At 46.4% G+C, this 22,887-nt stretch overlaps 1 protein-coding gene across 2 annotated transcripts in view; it reads left to right on the top strand.

Moving 5' to 3' along the window:
- BRMS1L (BRMS1 like transcriptional repressor) overlaps nucleotides 1-22,440 on the top strand; it is a 164,198-nt gene extending 141,758 nt beyond the window's left edge. The window contains exons 8-10 of one of the 2 annotated variants that reach the window (XM_063947856.1): nucleotides 4,521-4,560; nucleotides 8,215-8,344; nucleotides 21,406-22,440. In XM_063947856.1, coding sequence (XP_063803926.1) covers nucleotides 4,521-4,560; nucleotides 8,215-8,344; nucleotides 21,406-21,523 — 288 coding nt within the window. In that variant the 3' untranslated portion in view covers nucleotides 21,524-22,440. The remainder of the gene's footprint in view (nucleotides 1-4,520; nucleotides 4,561-8,214; nucleotides 8,345-21,405) is intronic. The other variant, XM_063947857.1, reaches the window with a different exon arrangement.
- The last annotated feature ends 447 nt before the right edge of the window (nucleotides 22,441-22,887 follow it).

The raw sequence follows: 22,887 nt of genomic DNA, 5'->3' as shown, positions 1-22,887 counted from the left end.
GGCGTTACATTTAGCTGATACTACAGGTACCACTAAACAGGGTATTATGTGGGGTATGAAAAAACTACCTATAGTTTTTCCTGAATCAGAAGAACTAAATGACGTGTGTAATGAAGCGTGGGTTGCCCCTGATAAAAAGCTGATAATTTCAAAGAAATTATTGGCATTATACCCTTTCCCGCCAGAGGTTAGGGAGCGCTGGGAAACACCTCCTAGGGTGGACAAGGCGCTAACACGCTTATCTAAACAAGTGGCGTTACCCTCTCCTGAGACGGCCGCACTTAAAGATCCATCAGATAGGAGGATGGAAAATATCCAAAAAAGTATATACACACATGCAGGTGTTATACTACGACCAGCTGTAGCGACTGCCTGGATGGGCAGTGCGGGGGTAGTTTGGTCAGAATCCCTGATTGAAAATATTGATACCCTGGACAGGGACAATATTTTACTGTCGTTAGAACAAATAAAGGATGCATTTCTTTATATGCGTGATGCACAGAGGGATATATGCACACTGGCATCACGGGTAAGTGCTATGTCCATTTCGGCCAGAAGAGCTTTATGGACGCGACAGTGGACAGGCGATGCGGATTCAAAACGGCATATGGAAGTTTTGCCGTATAAAGGGGAGGAGTTATTTGGAGTCGGTCTATCAGATTTGGTGGCCACGGCTACAGCCGGGAAATCCACCTTTCTACCTCAAGTCACTCCCCAACAGAAAAAGGCACCGACTTTTCAACCGCAGCCCTTTCGTTCCTTTAAAAATAAGAGAGCAAAGGGCTATTCATATCTGCCACGAGGCAAAGGTCGAGGGAAGAGACAGCAACACGCAGCTCCTTCCCAGGATCAGAAGCCCTCCCCGGCTTCTACAAAAGCCTCAGCATGACGCTGGGGCTTCTCAAGCGGACTCGGGGACCGTGGGGGGTCGTCTCAAAAATTACAGCGCGCAGTGGGCTCACTCGCAAGTAGATCCCTGGATCCTGCAGATAATATCTCAGGGATACAGGTTGGAATTAGAGACAGATCCACCTCGCCGTTTCCTGAAGTCTGCTTTACCAACGTCCCCCTCCGAAAGGGAGACGGTGTTGGAAGCCATTCACAAGCTGTACTCTCAGCAGGTGATAGTCAAGGTACCTCTTCTACAACAAGGGAAGGGGTATTATTCCACTCTTTTTGTGGTACCGAAGCCGGATGGCTCGGTAAGGCCTATTCTAAATCTGAAGTCCTTGAACCTGTACATAAAGAAGTTCAAGTTCAAAATGGAGTCACTCAGAGCAGTGATAGCGAACCTGGAAGAGGGGGACTTTATGGTATCCTTGGACATCAAGGATGCGTATCTCCACGTTCCAATTTACCCCTCACACCAGGGGTACCTCAGGTTCGTTGTACAAAACTGTCACTATCAGTTTCAGACGCTGCCGTTCGGATTGTCCACGGCACCTCGGATCTTTACAAAGGTAATGGCCGAGATGATGATTCTTCTTCGAAGAAAAGGCGTATTAATTATCCCATACTTGGACGATCTCCTAATAAGGGCGAGGTCCAGAGAACAGCTAGAGATGGGATTAGCACTGTCTCAGGAAGTGCTAAAACAGCACGGGTGGATTCTGAATATTCCAAAATCCCAGTTAATGCCGACAACTCGTCTGCTGTTCCTAGGGATGATTCTGGACACGGTTCAGAAAAAGGTTTTTCTCCCGGAGGAAAAAGCCAAGGAGTTATCCGAGCTTGTCAGGAACCTCCTAAAACCAGGAAAGGTGTCTGTACATCAATGCACAAGAGTCCTGGGAAAAATGGTGGCTTCTTACGAAGCAATTCCATTCGGCAGATTCCACGCAAGAATTTTCCAAAGGGATCTGTTGAACAAATGGTCAGGGTCGCATCTTCAGATGCACCTGCGGATAACCCTGTCTCCAAGGACAAGGGTGTCTCTTCTGTGGTGGTTGCAGAGTGCTCATCTATTGGAGGGCCGCAGATTCGGCATACAGGATTGGATCCTGGTGACCACGGACGCCAGCCTGAGAGGCTGGGGAGCAGTCACACAAGGAAGAAACTTCCAGGGAGTATGGACGAGCCTGGAAACGTCTCTTCACATAAACATTCTGGAACTAAGAGCAATATACAATGCTCTAAGCCAGGCAGAACCTCTGCTTCAGGGAAAACCGGTGTTGATCCAGTCGGACAACATCACGGCAGTCGCCCATGTGAACAGACAGGGCGGCACAAGAAGCAGGAGTGCAATGGCAGAAGCTGCAAGGATTCTTCGCTGGGCAGAGAATCATGTGATAGCACTGTCAGCAGTGTTCATCCCGGGAGTGGACAACTGGGAAGCAGACTTCCTCAGCAGACACGATCTTCACCCGGGAGAGTGGGGACTTCATCCAGAAGTCTTCCACATGCTGGTAACCCGTTGGGAAAGACCAATGGTGGACATGATGGCGTCTCGCCTCAACAAAAAACTGGACAGGTATTGCGCCAGGTCAAGAGATCCGCAGGCAATAGCTGTGGACGCGCTGGTAACGCCTTGGGTGTACCAGTCGGTGTATGTGTTTCCTCCTCTGCCTCTCATACCAAAAGTATTGAGAATTATACGGCAAAGAGGCGTAAGAACGATACTAGTGGTTCCGGATTGGCCAAGAAGGACTTGGTACCCGGAACTTCAAGAGATGATCACGGAAGATCCGTGGCCTCTACCTCTAAGGAGGGACTTGCTTCAGCAGGGTCCCTGTCTGTTTCAAGACTTACCGCGGCTGCGTTTGACGGCATGGCGGTTGAACGCCGGATCCTAAAGGAAAAAGGCATGCCGGAAGAAGTCATTCCTACTTTGATTAAAGCAAGGAAGGAAGTAACCGTGCAACATTATCACCGAATTTGGCGAAAATATGTTGCGTGGTGCGAAGATCGGAGTGCTCCGACGGAGGAATTTCAACTGGGTCGATTCCTACATTTCCTGCAATCAGGATTGTCAATGGGTCTCAAATTGGGATCTATTAAGGTTCAAATTTCGGCCCTGTCGATTTTCTTTCAAAAAGAATTGGCTTCAGTCCCTGAAGTCCAGACCTTTGTTAAGGGAGTGCTGCATATACAGCCTCCTGTGGTGCCTCCAGTGGCACCGTGGGATCTCAATGTGGTTTTGGATTTCCTAAAATCTCATTGGTTTGAACCACTAAAAAAGGTGGATTTGAAATATCTCACATGGAAAGTGACCATGCTTATAGCCCTGGCTTCTGCCAGGAGAGTGTCAGAATTGGCAGCTTTATCTTACAAAAGCCCATATCTGATTTTCCATTCGGACAGGGCAGAACTGCGGACTCGTCCGCATTTTCTCCCTAAGGTGGTGTCAGCATTTCATCTGAACCAGCCTATTGTAGTGCCTGCGGCTACAAGTGACTTGGAGGACTCCAAGTTACTGGACGTTGTCAGAGCATTAAAAATATATATTGCAAGGACAGCTGGAGTCAGAAAATCTGACTCGTTGTTTATATTGTATGCACCCAACAAGATGGGTGCTCCGGCGTCTAAGCAGACGATTGCTCGTTGGATCTGTAGCACAATCCAACTTGCACATTCTGTGGCAGGCCTGCCACAGCCTAAATCTGTAAAGGCCCACTCCACAAGGAAGGTGGGCTCATCTTGGGCGGCTGCCCGAGGGGTCTCGGCATTACAACTTTGCCGAGCAGCTACGTGGTCAGGGGAGAACACGTTTGTAAAATTTTACAAATTTGATACTCTGGCTAAGGAGGACCTGGAGTTCTCTCATTCGGTGCTGCAGAGTCATCCGCACTCTCCCGCCCGTTTGGGAGCTTTGGTATAATCCCCATGGTCCTTTCAGGAACCCCAGCATCCACTAGGACGATAGAGAAAATAAGATTTTACTTACCGATAAATCTATTTCTCGGAGTCCGTAGTGGATGCTGGGCGCCCATCCCAAGTGCGGATTATCTGCATAAATTGTACATAGTTATTGTTAACTAATTCGGGTTATTGTTGAAGGAAGCCATCTTTCAGAGGCTCCGCTGTTATCATACTGTTAACTGGGTTTAGATCACAAGTTGTACGGTGTGATTGGTGTGGCTGGTATGAGTCTTACCCGGGATTCAAAATCCTCCCTTATTGTGTACGCTCGTCCGGGCACAGTACCTAACTGGAGTCTGGAGGAGGGTCATAGGGGGAGGAGCCAGTGCACACCACCTGATCGGAAAAAGCTTTACTTTTTGTGCCCTGTCTCCTGCGGAGCCGCTATTCCCCATGGTCCTTTCAGGAACCCCAGCATCCACTACGGACTCCGAGAAATAGATTTATCGGTAAGTAAAATCTTATTTTTGTCCTTGTGGCTTTTTCTCTTCCTTCGTTTGACAATGTGCAGGTGTTGGTCTGTAGTTCTGTCCATGATGGACCTGATCATTATTTTTTGTAACACAGCACTAATCGCAATCAAAATGTAATAATAATGCTGAGTTTATTTAATGTACATTTGAATAGCAAAATTAATATCTTGTGACTTTCTTATTGAGCAGGCCATGGCAACATTGGGTCCACATCGCGTAAAATCTGAAGGTAAGTTCATGGCTAAATCTCTCCACTCGAAACATGTTTTACTATTTGTGAAATGGTGCAAGTGTGAGACCTGCAAATGTGACTGAATACAAACAGAAGAATGCCAAGTAATAGACCTCTAGCCATGTGTTCTTACGGTTTACAACAGGAGGCACATTTCCTTAGTCCAAGCAGGCAGCATCTACCTGCTATGCTAAAGAGCTGGCCATACACCTAAAGATTGTCCAATCTGGTTGGTTGGAACGGAAATCTGGGAATGTATAGGACCAAATAACAATTGGCTATTTGCTCCCAAACACTGAAAAGCAGACAAAAATCATCAATCAGACAATTTGGTTAAATCCATTTGATTAAACAAATTTGTCTGAACGACTGTTTGTCAGTTTTCCGGCATTTCGGAGTAAATGGTCATTTGTAATTTTCTCCCATACATTACCTGATTTTCGTTCTAAGCATCCAGATTGGACAATTAAAACTTTTTCGGTGTATGGCCAGTTTAACACCTACTCATTAAATGGTCCCCTCCTTGCGGCACGTGTTTAATGAATCCACCCTCTGACACAAACCACACAAGGATTTGGTCTCCATTTAACCCCCTATTGCAGGCCTGGCCAACCTGTGGCTCTCCAGATGTTGTGAAACTACACATCCCAGCATGCCCTGCCACAGTTTTAGCATTCCCTAATAGCAAACCTGTGGCAAGGCATGATGGGACTTGTAGTTTTACAACAGCTGGAGAGCCACAGGTTGGCGAGGCCTGCCCTATTGTCTTCACCGCTTACTCTTTTGCATGCACTCCTTTGTGCCATTCATCCAACTTGTTTGGGGAAATGAAAATATCATAAGAATGCAGCATTTTTTTTTAATTAGTAACATTTAAACAAAGTGTAAGTGTTGAGGAGTCTCTGCCTCAGAAGAATTTACCGCAGTAATAAATGATTTGATGGCATGGCATTCTTCTGCCTCCACTGTTTCAGATTGTCTTCCATTACCTTTAAGGATCTCCATGTATTTCTATCCAGCAGGTCCAGAATGTTTCTGAATAAGATAGCATTTATAAAAAATGTATGTGTTTTAAGTGGCCATTCAAAGATATGTTCGTTACAACCACTTTTATCAGCTCTCACACTGACATTTTCGTAACATGCTATATTCATGACCTGGGGAATTTAATCTGCAATACAGTACCTGCCATATTTGTAGAAGCAAGACCCTTATGGAAGGAATGTTCCAAGTGCATTTTTCTTGCATTCAGTGGAAGGCTAATATGAAAATATGCTCTGGCTGTCAGTGACTATATTTTCCATTGAAAAGGAATAATGGTATAAAGTGCTGCTTGGACTAATACATCTGCAAGCTCCTAGGCCAGCATGTAAGTGACTCCAGAGCACAATTTCCTATAGTAGTTGTGCACATGTCCTAAGCCATTTCCTCCTGTAATAGTTTCCCAGAGCTTCTGGAAAAAATGTGCTTATTGGTGTCTTCACTGTGTATGCTTAGCAAAAATGTCACAAGACTATGCTGGCCAGTGGCACTCAGTGAGGATTAACTGTGATTGTCTGTGTGTGTGTGGTACACACACACACTCGCACACACACACACACACACACACACACACACACACACACACACACACACACTTCTAAGGCTGGGTACACACCTGACCTATATGTCAGCGGATCAGCTGTTGCGCCGACCTAGTGTCCGATCAAGGCAAGTATACATGCTTACCGAAACACAGTTTTTGAGGGAACTTGCAGGGAGGTTGTTCCAAACATCTTTGAGAACTAACCACAGATCTTCTGTCTCTTCATGTAATCACCGACACTCAATGATGTTGAGATCAGCGTTCTGTGGTGGCCATATAATCCCTTCCAGGACTCCTTGTTCTCCTTTGCTCTGAAAATAGTTCTTAATGATCTTGACTGTATGTTTGGGGTCATTGGCTCCAGATTTATTCTGCAGCAGGACAATCAGATGCCTCCCTGATGCTATTGCGTGATGGATAAGTATCTACCTGTATTTCTCAACACTGAAGCACAAAGAAACTGGCAACGTTGAGGACCATAGATGCAGTGGTCAGCCAAGGTAAATTTGTGCACCAGAAGAAAAACACATCCTGCTTACTTCCCTTCAACATCAAAAGATGTCCAGCAGTGCTATCAGCTCAGAACTGGCAGAATTCAGTGGGACCCAGGTACACCCATCTACTGTTCGGAGAAGTATGGCCAGAAGTGGTCGTCATGGAAGAATTACAGACAAACACCCATACCTGAAAACAAGGGCTGATGAGTCAAAATGTTAAATATTTGGCTGTAATAGAAGGCAGTTTGTTCACTGAGGGGCTTGAGAGCAGTACAATAATGAGCGTATACAGGAAACAGGGCAGCATGGTGGAGGTTCCTTGTAAGTGTGGGGCTACATTTCAGCAAATGGCTTTGGTCGGGATTAATGGTGTCCTCAATGCTGATAAATATAGGCAGGTACTTATCCATCATGCAATAACATCAGGGAGGCATCTGATTGGCTCCAAATTTATTCTGCAGCAAAACAGCCACAAACATACAGCCATTGTCAGTAAGAACTATATTCAGCGTAAAGAAGAATGAGTCCTGGAAGTGATATGGCCTTCCTACTTCTATGACTGTTTGTTTTTAGCCAGTTTTTTTTTCATCACTGTATCCAGTTGTAAAGTGCAACAGAATTTACTGTACTGAATAAAAAACTGTTAATAATAAATAAATGCATACGGCCCCCACAGAGTTCTGATTTCACCATCGAGTCTGTATCTGATTACATGAAGAGACAGAAGGATTTGCGCAAGCCTACATCCACAGAAGATCTGTGGTTAGTTTTGCACAGCCGAAGCGATATATCTGTGAACAATGTCATTCACAGCCGCCGACGGGCTCATGATATATCGCCCGTTCGAATGCCCGATATATCAGCCAGTGTGTACCCAGCTTAATACTGTAGAGGGGAAGAAATACTAAGACTTGAAAAGTGATAGTGTGGAGAGACAATCAGTTCATAAATGTCATGTTGCAGGCTGTGTTATGAAAAATGACAGGAGCTGATCGGTCGGTAGTTTATCTCTCTCCACTTTATCACTCTACAAGGGTCTAATATCGTGTTACTCTTGCGTTTCTAGGTCCTATTTAGGGTTGTTGGGTTTTTCATGAGCAGTCTAATCTAGAGCAGTGATTCTCAAACAATGGGGCAGATTTATTAACCTGGAGAAGGCATGAGGAAGTGATCAACCAGTGATATGTGCAAGGTGATAAAGGCACCAGCCAATCCGCTTCAATATGTAAATTAACAGTTAGGATCTGATTGGTTGGTGCCTTTATCACCTTGTACATATCACTGGTTGATCACTTCCTTATGCCTTCTCCAGGTTAATACATCTGCCCCAGAGTATGTCCTTAGGATGCCAAACTGATCACGTTTATCAGGTGACCTAGCAGGTGCACAGGTGTATTCATCACTCCCTGTCACATTTTAAAAGAGCCACAGGTGGAGCTAATCATTACACCTATGATTCTGTGAGGAGACATTGGAAACATGAACTGTTTGGAGTCCTGAGAGCAGAGTTTGATGGAAATACATTGTACTCCATGTGTATATAAATGTGTTACACACCATGTTCATTAGTTACAGTGAAGCTGGAAAAACATCAGCATAGTGCCAGATCAGAGGATGGTCGACTGCATTATGATGGAGAGTGGTACGGCCGTGGGCAGACTATCAGCATTGACAAGAAGGACGAGTATCCTACAAGGTGGTTGTAATAAATCTGCAATGTTTTGTAAAGTGCCTTTTAAAGTGGATTATGGGCCTCACTCGTTTGTAAGTGAAGCAAAAAGCAAGCAATTGGGCAAAACCAAGAATTAAATAAATGTATTTGTTCCCCTTGCCTGGCAACATGGTTTGTTCCAGACAGTTGTTTGGTTTTTTTACTTACAAAACTTAATCAGGCCCTAAGTTAGATTGGTTAGTCAAGTTATTGATTGGCAATATCAAAAAAATTGATAACCATTTTTGCAGTATTTATTTTGGGCATTGGGGCACCCTGTTCTATTGCTCCCTAGAGATGAGTTACATTTTGCCTGAGCAGAGGTGGAGTTGACACCTTGTTTTCTGTAGATGTGAGACGTTGCTTGCATGTGCTGGATCTTAGTTGTCGGAGAAGTGCTGTACATAAGCCAGGTTTTAATAATTGCTGTTATAACAAAATGGAATAGACATACAGTCAGTATCTATTTTGATTGCTAGGGGTTTAGGATAAGATTAGCGTAAGTAAGGCGTTTGTAAAACTTCATGTGCTGTGTTTAAATAAGATTTTGAATAAGAATACTTTAAAGGGCATTATAGCATTGATTGCGTAGTTGAAGGCAGTTTAACAAGAAGTATTAGTGGAAGATGGTGATGTAGTTGGTGGTAATGGTAAATGTTCAGGCAGTGAGTTACGAGGAGGTGAAGGTGTTAGCAGAATTAAGAGAAAAAAGGGGCAGTCAGTGTAGAGGCTGTGGTAGGAATTAATGAAGTATACTTGGTGGATGCTGGCAAAATCCCGGCAGTCAGAATCCTGACTGATACTGAAGGTGTTAGGTTTAGGCTGCGGGAAGGGGGGGGGGGGGGGGATTCCGCTGTTGGTCTTCTGACTGTCTAGATACTGAATACCAGGATTTCGTACCCAACCCAGGTGTAGATGTAAGAATAGTTGATATGGGGAAGAAGTGGTATCAGCGCATGTTATGTACACTGATACCGCTTCTTCGCCATGTATTACAGCGTCTGTGCGGCAGAGTGACGCCCCTGTCCATGGCGACGCTGTTGTCTAGAAGAGGCAAAACAGGAAGTGTTGTGCGGGTATAATACAGTCCCCTGGAATGGATAGCTTGACAAAATGTATATAATTAAAGTTATTGGGAGGGTATCTTATAGTTGGCGTCTATGTGCTACTTAATAATCTTTTACAGGTTTGTTTTTTGATGATCTTTCAGTACACTAGCGGGTCTATATTAATTTGGCAATATTGGTATACTATGTGCATTTTGCACTATTATGGTGCTCTAATTATGTCATTCTAGCATGATAAATACATTTATTGAGGTCAGCATGACCATGTTCAACACATTTTCTTGGGGGGTTTTCACATATTTTTCAACTTTCGTTTGATCTATCATCCACGTGGTCTAAGATTGGGAATAGTAACCTTGCCCGCAAGTGTACACATTTGCACTCATTGTGGTCACCGATGATGAAATATAAAAAATGTGTAGATGTTTTCTCTTTCGTCCTAGAGGATGCTGGGGTCCAATTTAGTACCATGGGGTATAGACGGGTCCTTTGGGAATGACTGGCACTTTAAGAGTTTAATAGTGTGGGCTGGCTCCTCCTACCAGACTCTGTTTAGAAAATGTGCCCGGAGGAGCCGGTCACAGCTAGGGGAGCTCCTAGGAGTTTTTTTAGTTTTGTTGTTTTCTAGAGTTAGTTAGGTACAGGAAGGCTGCTGGCAACAGCCTCCCTGCTTCGTGGGACTTAGGGGGGAGTAGGAACCAACTTCCTGAAGAGTTAATGGTTCTCTACTCCGCTGACAAGACACTGAGCTCCTGAGGGTGCTGATCGCAAGCCCACGAGGCGACCGCTCACTCCCGCAGCACGGCCGCCACCCCCTAACAGAGCCAGAAGAAGAGTGGTGAGTTCAGCGCCGGCGTCCCGGTTAGCGGGTTGCCGGCGGGTATGGCAGCACAAGGGTGGGAGCGCAGCTCTGACGGGCTGCGCTCCGGGAAGGCTCAGCAACACACTGTGTAGGCGCTTTGAGGGGTGTCCTGAGCCAGCGCGGGTACACCCTACACTGGTAACGCAGCTAACGGGATAATCCCGCTGTTAGCACATAGCCACCTCGGGCCAGTATAAACAATTAGTGCAGGAAGCCGTGCGCCATTACAAGGGGCGGGGCTTCCCCTCAGAGCAGATCTAGCACTCGCCAGCGCCATTTTCTCCCTGCAGATCATAGGAAGATGCTGACAGGGAGCGCTGCCCTCCACATAACTCCAGCTATAACTCTGCGGTACCAGGGTGTTATAGACAGGGGGGAAGTGTGATAGCAGTACTAATTAACCTATTAAGGTTAGTTAGTCAGTGCCGGGCTTTTATCATAACTGCCTACAGGGCCGCTATGTGGCTGGCTCCTTATACTCTGTGACTCTCTGAAGGTGCTCTGGGGGAAACTGACATTTTCCTGTGTGTGTAAAGTGTATATCCATATTACCATGTCTAACGACTCTGTTCTGTGCTGCAGAGTGTTTATCTTCTCATGAGGAGTCTTTCATGTACTCAGGATTACAATATACTGTCTCAGCCGTCTGAATCCGAACCCCCATGGGTGAATTCTTTAAAGGGCATGATATCCCAGATTTCTACAATGATGTCACATACTGAGAAAGATGCAGTTTTTGAGAAAATCTGTAGGGTTTGAAGTATTCAGCACCCACTACTTCGTCTAAACCTCCACCTACATACCTGCAAATAACTTCAACTTGCCCAGATAATGCAAGCTGATACTGATACAGACTCTGATACAGGGGACGGTGATGGGGATATGCAGGGAGGAGATGCATCCCTTGCTAAAGGGGTGCAACCGATGACTGAAGCCATTAGGGATGTTTTGCATATTTCTGAGAAGGTACCTGAGCAGGAAGAGGAATCTTATTTTACAGTAAATAAGAAATCCTTGCTTACCTTCCCTGCTTCTAAGGAGTTAAACCCCTTGTTTGAAAAATCATGAGAAAACCCAGAGAAAAAAATTCCAGGTCCCTAAAAGAATTCTCATTGCTTTCCCTTTCCCTGAAGAGGATAGAAAGATGTGGGAACACCCACCTATAGTAGACGCTTCTGTATCTAGGTTGTCTAAAAAGGTAGTTTTACCTGCCCCTTGTTCAACCACCTTAAACGAGCCGGCTGACCGCAAGATTGAGACTACGCTCAAATCACTATACACCGCTACAGGCGTGGCTTTAAAGCCCACTATTGCTTGTGTGTGGATTTCTAAAGCCATAGTAAAGTGGTCAGGTACAGTACTAGAGGAATTAGATACTATGGATAGGAGTGACATTGATTTGTTTTTACGTCACATACAGGATTCTACAGGTTTCATGGTGGAGGCAATGAAGGACATTGGCCTGCTTAATGCAAGGGCTACTTCCATGGCAGTATCGACACACAGAGGACTCTGGCTACGCCAATGGACTGTGGATGCAGAATCTAAAAAAAGTGTGGAGACCCTGCCCTTCACAGGTCAGGCACTATTTGGGGACGCATTGGATGCGTGGATTTTCACGGCGACTGCAGTAAGTCGACATTTCTTCACTCCGCAGCAGCACCGGCTAGGAAATCTTATCCTACGCCTACAATGCAGTCCTTTCGGACCGCAAAATTTAAAAAATCCAAACCTCCACCTTCTTTAAAGGAGGTCGGGGAAAATCCAGAAAACCTGTTCCCAGGAACAGAATCCAGGTTCTGCTTCCTCCCACATCTTCAGTATGACAGTAGACCTCCCAGCCAGGAGATCGGGCAGGTGAGAGGGAGACTGAAAGATTTCAGTCATGCCTAGACCCCTAGGTGGCAGACATTGTTACCCAGGGCTACAGACTGGAGTTTCAGTAACTCTCCCACCTCACAGATTCTTCAAATCAGGCTTACCAGTTTCGCTGACAGAAAGGGCTATCCTGCAGGAAGCCATTCAAAATTGGTACAAACAAATGTAATTGTTCAGGTTCCACCTAAAAACCAAGGGTTATTACTCAAACCTGATTATGGTACCGAAACTGGACGGTTCGGTAAGGCCTATATTGAACTTGAAGGTTTTCCAATTCGAGATGGAGTCTCTGAGAGAGGTTATCTCGGGTCTGGAGGAGGGGGAATTCCTAGTATCTCTGGATATCAAGGATGCGTACCTTCACATTCCGATCTGGCCACCTCACCAGGCTTATCTACGGTTTGCCTTACAGGACTGTCATGATCAGTTCCAGATATTGCCATTTGACCTCTCCACAACACCGGGGGTGTTCACCAAGGTCATGGCGGAGATGATGCTCCTCTTCCGGAAACAGGGAGTGATCATAATTCCATATCTGGACGATCTGCTGATTAAGGCATCATCCAAAGAGAAGCTGTTGCAGAATATTGCACTCTCAATTCAACTGCTTTTGGATCATGGGGTATCCTGAACCTTCCAAAGTCACATTTGGAACCGACACGGAGTCTGTCCTTTCTGGGGATGATACTTGATACCACTGGGGAAAGCGTTGATGATCCAATCAATGGTCCGGGATGTTTTGAAGCCAGCCCGGGTATCTGTTCATCAGTGCATTTGCCTTCTGGGAAAGATGGTAGCCTCCTACTCTACAGTACGGAAGATTCCATGCAAGATTTTTCCAGCTGGATCTCCTAGACAGGTGGTCGGGATCACATGCACCAGCTGGTACGCCTGTCGCCGAAAGCCAGAATTTTGCTCCTCTGTTGGCTGCAAACTTCTCACCTACTCGAGGGCCACAGGTTCGGGATTAAGAATTGGATTCTTGTAACCACGGATGCAAGTCTCAGAGGTTGCGGAGCAGTCATCCAGTGGGTAAACTTAGGAAAGTGGTCAGATCAGGAATCTGTCCTTCCAATAGACATTCTGGAACTAAGGGCCATATACAATGGCCTTCTAATAGCGGCACATCTTCAACAAGATCGAGCCATTCAGGTTCAGCCAGACAACGTCACAGCGGTGTCCTACATAAATAGGCAGGGCGGAACGAAGAGCAAAACTGTGATGTCAGAGGTAACACGAATTCTCCTCTGGACAGAAAGGCACGTGCTGTCGGCAATCTTCATTCTGGGAGTGGACAACTGGGTAGCAGATTTCATCAGCAGACACTATCTCCATCTAGGAGAATGGGGCCTCCGCCCAGAGGTATTCGCAGAGGTAACAAGCCAATGGGGTGTACCTCAGGTAGACTTAATGGCCTCTTGCCTCAACAAGAAGCTTCGGAGATACTGCTTAAGGTCACGAGACCCACAAGTAGTGGCGATGGACGCCCTGCTAACTCCGTGGGTGTTCCAGTCGGTGTATGTGTTCCCTTCACTTCCACTCATCCCAAGGATTCTCAAACTACTACAACGAACATGTATTTCGGCGATCCTCATTGCTCCGGACTGGCCAAGAAGGGCTTGGTACGCGGATCTTCTGGCATTACTGCTGGAGGATCCGAGGACTCTTCCTCTTCATGAGGACCTTATACTGCAGGGGCCGTTCGCCTATCAAGACTTACCGTTGCTACGTTTGATGGCATGGAGGTTGATCGCTGGATCTTAGCTCGGAAGGGCATTCCGAACAAGGTCATGCCTACTCTGATCCAAGCTTGGAAGGGGGTAACGTCTCAGCATTACCATCGGATTTGGAAAAAGTATGTGTCTTGGTGTGAATCCAGGAAGTTTCCTAGGGTGGAGCTGCAACTGGGACGTTTTCTCCTCTTTCTGCAAGCCGGTTTGGATGTGGGCCTACGCTTGGGCTCCGTCTAGGTCCAGATTTCGGCCTTGTCCAATTTCTTCCAGAAACAATTGGCTGCTCTCCCTAAGGTTCCGACATTCATGAAAGGAGTTCTTCACATCCAACCACCTTTTGTGTCTCCTACGGCACCTTGGGATCTTAATGTGGTGCTGCGGTTCCTGCAATCGGATTGGTTCTAACCTTTATGGGAGGTGGACGTAAAGTTTCTTACTTGGAAGGCAGTCACACTGTTGGCATTGGCATCTGCAAGACGTGTGTCGGAATTAGGGGCATTATCGCACAAGATCCCCTATTTTGATTTTCCATGAAGATAGAGCTGATCTCAGAACGCGTCGGCTATTTCTTCCAAGGGTTGTCGGTTTTTCTCATCAACCAGCCCATTGTGGTGCCAGTGGCTACTGACACCTTGATTACCTCTAAGTCTTTGGATGTCATGCGGGCTTTGAAGTTTATATGTGAAGAGGACTGCTCGTCACAGGAAGTCAGATGCGGTATTTGTCCTTTATGATCCCAACAGGATTGGGTGTTCCGCTTCTAAGCAGACCATTTCTTGCTGGATCAGGCATACTATCCAACATGGTTATTCTACGGCAGGTTTGGCATATCCAAGATCTGTTCAGGCCCACCAGTAAAGTGGGTTCTTCCTGGGCGGCTGCCCGGGGTGTCTCGGCTCTTCAGCTTGCCGAGCGGCTACTTCGTCGGGGTCGAACACGTTTGCGAAGTTCTACAAGTTCGATACTTTGGCCTCTGAGGACCTAAAGTTTGGTCAATCAGTTCTGCAGGAACCTCAGCACACTCCCTCCCTCCCGTACTGGGAGCTTTGGTACATCCCCATGTTACTAAATTGGACCCCAGCATCCTCTAGGACGTAAGAGAAAATAGGATTTTAAATGCCTACCGGTAAAGCCTTTTATCGTAGTCCGTAGAGGATGCTGGGCGCCCGCCCAGTGCTTCGTATTCTTGCATTGTTACTTGGTTAAGTTTGTTGGTTCAGCCGTTGCTGGATCGTTCCAAGTTTGTTAGCTTGGCTTTCCTTTTTGTTATATGTGAGCTGGTGTGAATCTCACCACTATCTCTGCATTTCCTTCTCTCGAAGTATGTCAGTCTCCTTGGGCACAGTTTCTAGACGGAGTCTGGTAGGAGGGGCATAGAGGGAGGAGCCAGCCCACACTATAAAACTTTTAAAGTGCCCATGGCTCCCAAAGGACCCGTCTACACCCCATGGTACTAAATTGGACCCCAGCATCCTCTACGCACTACAAGAAAAGGATTTACCGGTATGTAATTAAAAATCCTATTTCTCTAACGTTCTAGTGGATGCTGGGAACTCCGAAAGGACCATGGAGAATAGCGGCCCCGCAGGAGTCTGGGCACAACTAAAAGAAAGCTTTTAGACTACCTGGTGTGCACTGGCTCCTCCCACTATGACCCTCCTCCAAGCCCCAGTTAGATTTTTGTGCCCGGCCGAGCTGGATGCACACTAGGGGCTCTCCTGAGCTCTTAGAAGAAAGTATATTTTAGGTTTTTTATTTTACAGTGAGACCTGCTGGCAACAGGCTCACTGCAACGAGGGACTAAGGGGAGAAGAAGCGAACCTACCTGCTTGCAGCTAGCTTGAGCTTCTTAGGCTACTGGACACCATTAGCTCCAGAGGGACCGACCGCATGGAACTGGCCTTGGTGTTCGGTCCCGGAGCCGCGCCGCCGTCCCCCTTACAGAGCCAGAAGCAAGAAGTCCGGAAAATCGGCGGCATGAAGACTTCTGTCTTCTCCAAGGTAGCGCACAGTACTGCAGCTGTGCGCCATTGCTTCTCATACACACTTCACACTCCGGTCACTGAGGGTGCAGGGCGCTGGGGGGGGGGCGCCCTGAGCAGCAATAAAAACACCTTGGCTGGCAAAACAATCACAATATATAGCCCCAGGGGCTATATATGTGATAATTACCCCTGCCAGAATCCTTAAAAAAGCGGGAGAATAGTCCGCGAAAAAGGGGCGGAGCTATCCCCCTCAGCACACTGGCGCCATTTTTCCCTCACAGTTCTGCTGGAAGGAAGCTCCCTGGCTCTCCCCTGCAGTCTACAAGGGTAAAAAAGAGAGGGGGGGGCACTAAATTTAGGCGCAGTAAATATTATAGCAGCTATAGGGGACATAATTCAGTTAGTCCCTGCAGTATATAGCGCTCTGGTGTGTGCTGGCATACTCTCTCTCTGTCTCCCCAAAGGGCTTCTGTGGGGTCCTGTCCTCTGTTTAGAGCATTCCCGGTGTGTGTGCGGTGTGTCGGTACGGCTGTGTCAACATGTTTGAGGAGGAAAATTATGTGGAGGCGGAGCAGATGCCTGTAGAAGTGATGTCACCCCCTGCGGGGCAGACACCTGAGTGGATGGTTTTATGGAAGGAATTACGTGCAAGTGTCGACTCCTTACACAAAAAATTTGACGACATGCCAAATGCGGGACAGCCGGCTTCTCAGCTTGTGCCTGCCCAGGTGTCTCAAAGACCATCAGGGGCTCTAAAACGCCCGCTACCTCAGATGGCAGACCCAGATGTCGACACGGATACTGATACCAGTGTCGACGACGATGAGTCTAATCTAATGTCCACTAAGGCCATTCGCTGCATGATTGAGGCAATGAAAGGTGTTACACATTTCAGATTTAAACCCAGGTACCACAAAAAAGGGTATTATGTTTGGGGAGAAAAAACTACCCGTAGTTTTTCCCCCATCTGAAGAATTAAATGAAGTGTGTGAAGAAGCGTGGGCTTTCCCTGATAAAAGATTGATAATCTCAAAAAAAATTACTAATGGCGTTCCCTTTCCCGCCAGAGGATAGGGCACGTTGGGAAACACCTCCTAGGGTGGATAAAGCGCTCACACGTTTGTCTAAAAAGGTGGCACTTCCGTCTCCGGATACGGCCGCCCTGAAGGAGCCTGTGGATAGAAAACAGGAGGCGATCCTGAAGTCTATATATACACACACAGGCATTATACTTAGGCCAGCTATTGCGTCAGCATGGATGTGCAGTGCTGCCGCTGCGTGGTCAGATTCCCTGTCAGAAAATATTGACACCCTTGACAGGGACACTATTCTGCTAACCATAGAGCATATAAAAGACTCAGTCTTATACATGAGAGATGCACAGAGGGAGATCTGCCGGCTGGCATCTAAAATAAGTGCATTGTCCATTTCTGCTAGGAGAGGCTTATGGACCCGGCAGTGGACAGGGGATGCAGATTCCAAAAGGCACATGGAAGTTTTGCCTTATAAGGGTGAGGAGTTATTCGGGGATGGTCTCTCGGACCTCGTTTCCACAGCGACAGCTGGGAAGTCAGCATTTTTACCCCATGTTCCCTCACAGCCTAAAAAAGCGCCAATTTATCAGGTACAGTCCTTTCGGACCCAGAAAAACAGGCGAGGAAAAGGCGGGTCCTTTCTGTCCAGAGGCAGAGGTAGGGGAAAAAGGCTGCAACAAACAGCTAGTTCCCAGGAGCAAAAGTCCTCCCCCGCTTCTTCCAAGTCCGCCGCATGACGGTGGGGCTCCACAGGCGGAGCCAGGTACGGTGGGGGGCCGCCTCCAAAATTTCAGCGATCAGTGGGCTCGCTCACAGGTGGATCCCTGGATTTTTCAAGTAGTATCTCAGGGGTACAAGCTGGAATTCGAGGCTTTTCCCCCCGCCGTTTCCTCAAATCAGCCTTGCCAGCAACTCCCTCGGACAGGGAGGCTGTGCTAGAGGCAATTCACAAGCTGTATTCCCAGCGCGTGATAGTCAAGGTGCCCCTACTTCAACAAGGACGGGGTTACTATTCCACACTGTTTGTGGTACCGAAACCGGACGGTTCGGTGAGACCCATTTTAAATTTGAAATCCTTGAACACATACATAAAAAAATTCAAGTTCAAGATGGAATCGCTCAGGGCGGTTATTGCAAGTCTAGACGAGGGGGATTACATGGTATCCCTGGACATCAAGGATGCTTACCTGCATGTCCCCATTTACCATCCTCACCAGGAGTACCTCAGATTTGCGGTACAGAATTGCCATTACCAATTCCAGACGCTGCCGTTTGGTCTGTCCACGGCACCGAGGGTGTTTACCAAGGTAATGGCGGAAATGATGATACTCCTTCGAAAAAAGGGAGTTTTAATTATCCCATACTTGGACGATCTCCTAATAAAGGCGAGATCCAAGGAGCAGTTGTTGGTAGGAGTAGCACTATCTCAGGAGGTGCTACACCAGCACGGTTGGATTCTAAATATTCCAAAGTCACAGCTGGTTCCGACGACACGTCTACTGTTCCTGGGAATGATTCTGGACACAGTCCAGAAAAAAGTGTTTCTCCCAGAGGAAAAAGTCATGGAGCTGTCGTCTCTAGTCAGAAACCTCCTGAAACCAAAACAGGTGTCGGTGCATCACTGCACGCAAGTCCTGGGAAAGATGGTGGCTTCTTACGAAGCAATTCCTTTCGGCAGGTTCCATGCCAGAATCTTTCAGTGGGACCTGTTGGACCAATGGTCCGGATCGCATCTTCAGATGCATCGACTAATAACCCTGTCTCCAAGAACCAGGGTGTCTCTGCTGTGGTGGCTGCAGAGTGCTCATCTTCTAGAGGGCCGCAGATTCGGCATACAGGACTGGGTCCTGGTGACCACAGATGCCAGCCTTCGAGGCTGGGGGGCAGTCACACAGGGAAAAAACTTCCAAGGATTATGGTCGAGTCAGGAAACTTCCCTACACATAAATATTCTAGAACTGAGGGCCATTTACAATGCCCTAAGTCAGGCAAAACCCCTGCTTCTACACCAGCCGGTACTGATCCAGTCAGACAACATCACGGCGGTCGCCCATGTAAACCGTCAGGGCGGCACAAGAAGCAGGACGGCCATGGCAGAAGCCACAAGGATTCTCCGATGGGCGGAAAATCATGTGCTAGCACTGTCAGCAGTGTTCATTCCGGGAGTGGACAACTGGGAAGCAGACTTCCTCAGCAGGCACGACCTCCACCCGGGAGAGTGGGGACTTCATCCAGAAGTCTTTCAAATGATTGTAAACCAGTGGGAAAAACCACAGGTGGACATGATGGCGTCCCGCCTAAACAAAAAACTAGAGAGATATTGCGCCAGGTCAAGGGACCCTCAGGCGATAGCGGTGGACGCTCTAGTGACACCGTGGGTGTACCAGTCGGTTTATGTGTTCCCTCCTCTGCCTCTCATACCAAAGGTACTGAGAATAATAAGAAAACGAGGAGTAAGGACAATACTCGTGGTTCCGGATTGGCCAAGAAGAGCGTGGTACCCGGAACTTCAAGAGATGATCTCAGAGGACCCATGGCCTCTGCCGCTCAGACAGGACCTGCTGCAGCAGGGGCCCTGTCTGTTCCAAGACTTACCGCGGCTGCGTTTGACGGCATGGCGGTTGAACACCGGATCCTAAAGGAAAAGGGCATTCCGGAGGATGTCATTCCTACGCTGATTAAAGCCAGGAAAGATGTAACTGTAGAGCATTATCACCGCATATGGCGGAAATATGTTGCTTGGTGTGAGGCCAATAAGGCCCCAACAGAGGAATTTCAGCTGGGTCGATTTCTGCACTTCCTACAGGCAGGAGTGACTATGGGCCTAAAGTTAGGCTCCATTAAGGTGCAGATATCGGCTCTGTCGATTTTCTTCCAAAAAGAACTAGCTTCACTACCTGAAGTTCAGACATTTGTAAAAGGAGTGCTGCATATTCAGCCCCCTTTTGTGCCTCCAGTGGCACCCTGGGATCTCAACGTGGTGTTGAATTTCCTAAAATCACATTGGTTTGAGCCACTAAAGACCGTGGATCTAAAATATCTCACGTGGAAAGTGGTCATGTTATTGGCCTTGGCTTCGGCCAGGCGTGTATCAGAATTGGCGGCTTTGTCATTTAAAAGCCCTTATCTGATTTTCCATATGGATAGGGCAGAATTGAGGACTCGTCCCCAGTTTCTCCCTAAGGTGGTATCAGCTTTTCACTTGAACCAACCTATTGTAGTGCCTGCGGCTACTAGCGACTTGGAGGATTCCAAGTTGCTGGACGTAGTCAGGGCCTTGAAAATTTATGTTTCCAGGACGGCTGGAGTCAGGAAAACTGACTCGCTATTTATCCTGTATGCACCCAACAAACTGGGTGCTCCTGCTTCTAAGCAGACTATTGCTCGCTGGATTTGTAGCACAATTCAGCTGGCGCATTCTGCGGCTGGACTGCCGCACCCTAAATCAGTTAAAGCCCATTCTACAAGGAAGGTGGGCTCATCTTGGGTGGCTGCCCGAGGGGTCTCGGCTTTACAACTTTGCCGAGCTGCTACTTGGTCAGGGGCAAACACGTTTGCAAAATTCTACAAATTTGATACCCTGGCTGAGGAGGACCTTGAGTTCTCTCATTCGGTGCTGCAGAGTCATTCGCACTCTCCCGTCCGTTTGGGAGCTTTGGTATAATCCCCATGGTCCTTTCGGAGTTCCCAGCATCCACTAGGACGTTAGAGAAAATAAGATTTTACTCACCGGTAAATCTATTTCTCGTAGTCCGTAGTGGATGCTGGGCGCCCGTCCCAAGTGCGGATTGTCTGCAATAATTGTACATAGTTATTGTTCACTGACGGGTTATTGTTATGAGCCATCTGTTGAGAGGCTCAGTTAGGTTTCATACTGTTAACTGGATATGGTATCACGTGTTATACGGTGTGATTGGTGTGGCTGGTATGAGTCTTACCCGGGATTCAAAATCCTTATTGTGTCAGCTCTTCCGGGCACTGTATCCTAACTGATGCTTGGAGGAGGGTCATAGTGGGAGGAGCCAGTGCACACCAGGTAGTCTAAAAGCTTTCTTTTAGTTGTGCCCAGACTCCTGCGGAGCCGCTATTCCCCATGGTCCTTTCGGAGTTCCCAGCATCCACTACGGACTACGAGAAATAGATTTACCGATGAGTAAAATCTTATTTTTTTGTGTCTACCCTTTTAAACCCTGTTGACCTTTTTCTACTGTCTACCTTTTTCCCTTTCGATCTAATGCATGTTGACCATATGGGGTCAACATAATGACTGTCTAGTTACTGTAGATCTTTTATACCACACCCACTTTGAAATGGCTCGATCAGAGCTCCGTGACATGAATCTCTAGCACTTTTTTTTCTGCTTGTGCCCCATGAAGGTGCTATTAGAGACGGGCATATATTATCTTTACGTTGTGTGCATAGAGCAAAAACACTAATTTTGAAAATACAATGATTGGCACATAACCTTATCGTTTTGTTTTTTATTATAGTGCCATCATCACAACCGTAAACAACGACGAGGTATGGTTTAAGAGACAAGATGGCAGCAAGTCTAAGCTGTACATCTCCCAGCTCCAGAAAGGAAAATACAGTATCAAGCACATCTGACTGGCTGACCCCATCAGCATATCCACTAGACTTGCTCTATTCCTCTGGGGATGGAATCTGTGCCAAGTCATGGGGAAGTCTATTGATTTGCTCTGACTATTTTTAAAGTATTTTTGGGAATGTTTGTGAGCATGTTGGAGTATTATGACTGTGTATCTGTGTTTAAAGTGTTATGTAGACAATGTCAAGATAATCATTCATAAGATTTATTTGTGCATATCTTGGATACAACGACTCGAATACCTCTTGACCTCAGAGTGGCATATACTTTACAGGTGAGCTGTCCGTACCATCTTTATCCATAAGGCTGTGTACGGCAAACTGTTGATTTCCATATGGCTTACCATCCGTGAACAGTAATTGCACTTAACAGTCCTCACAGACAATGAGAAGGCAGCGTATTCTCACTTGGCTACATTGGGGTGCCAATGCTAATGAAAAGTGCTGCAGTATTAAACCTATCACTTGTATTATATATGCATTTATTTATGTCATGCATGACTTGCTCTCTCTAGTGGTATAAGGACCTCTTTAACGAAGTTTGAACAATGTTCTGACAGATCTGAATAGCTGTAGGGTCTCTTATGTACAAATTATAACTCGTTCTGTTTAAAGAACCAACAAAAGCCCTTCACATGTACTTTGGCTTTTTTTTTTTTAATATTCAGTGGTGTGCCTGCCGTTCAGATGAAGTATCTGATATATTTTTAATCATTTCTATGAGCATCTTTCAATGAATTATTGAAACATCTTTTATTAGAGTAAAGCCACTTAGGTTATAAGCTAAAGTGTTTGTTGAACATCTATTCAAACTAAGTGTTTTCAGTGTATCCATTGAAAGTAAATGTTTGAATTGATGATAAATTCTTTTATGTAGGGACCAATAAAAATGTCTTGTGCGTTTAGCAAGTGGAAAATGTCTGTGACCGGAGACTCATTCCTAGTGGTTATTTGTTAGGGGAATTAAGGCTTCAAATGCTATTTGTTCATATGACATGAATTGTATTTGTTACATGTCTCATACACACTATGAGAGATTGAGCTCTCCTAGTGTAAGTTAGACAAAGTCACTGATATGTTCCATGGTGATATAAAACCTTAATGCTATAGGTTACGTTCTGTTATATGGGACACCAAAGTCTAAGGTTATTTTGAAATATCTTTACTTATTTTCTGTAGAAGCATTTCTTCTTTTGTAATACTGAAGTTTTTCCATGAATGCTGAAGTGATGACCTTGGAACTCACAGTATATACAGGAGTTTATTATATACAGACTAATACATCACTATAAAGCAAAGCTAAAATCCTCATTATTCACAGGTCCCTGCTGGCCGGGTACTACCCCTATGTCACGTTAGCAGTG

Source organism: Pseudophryne corroboree, chromosome 12, assembly GCF_028390025.1.
Source record: "Pseudophryne corroboree isolate aPseCor3 chromosome 12, aPseCor3.hap2, whole genome shotgun sequence".
Lineage (NCBI taxonomy): Eukaryota > Metazoa > Chordata > Amphibia > Anura > Myobatrachidae > Pseudophryne > Pseudophryne corroboree.
The sequence above is the reverse complement of the archived record's forward strand: the minus strand, read 5'-3'. Positions and strand labels throughout refer to the sequence as shown.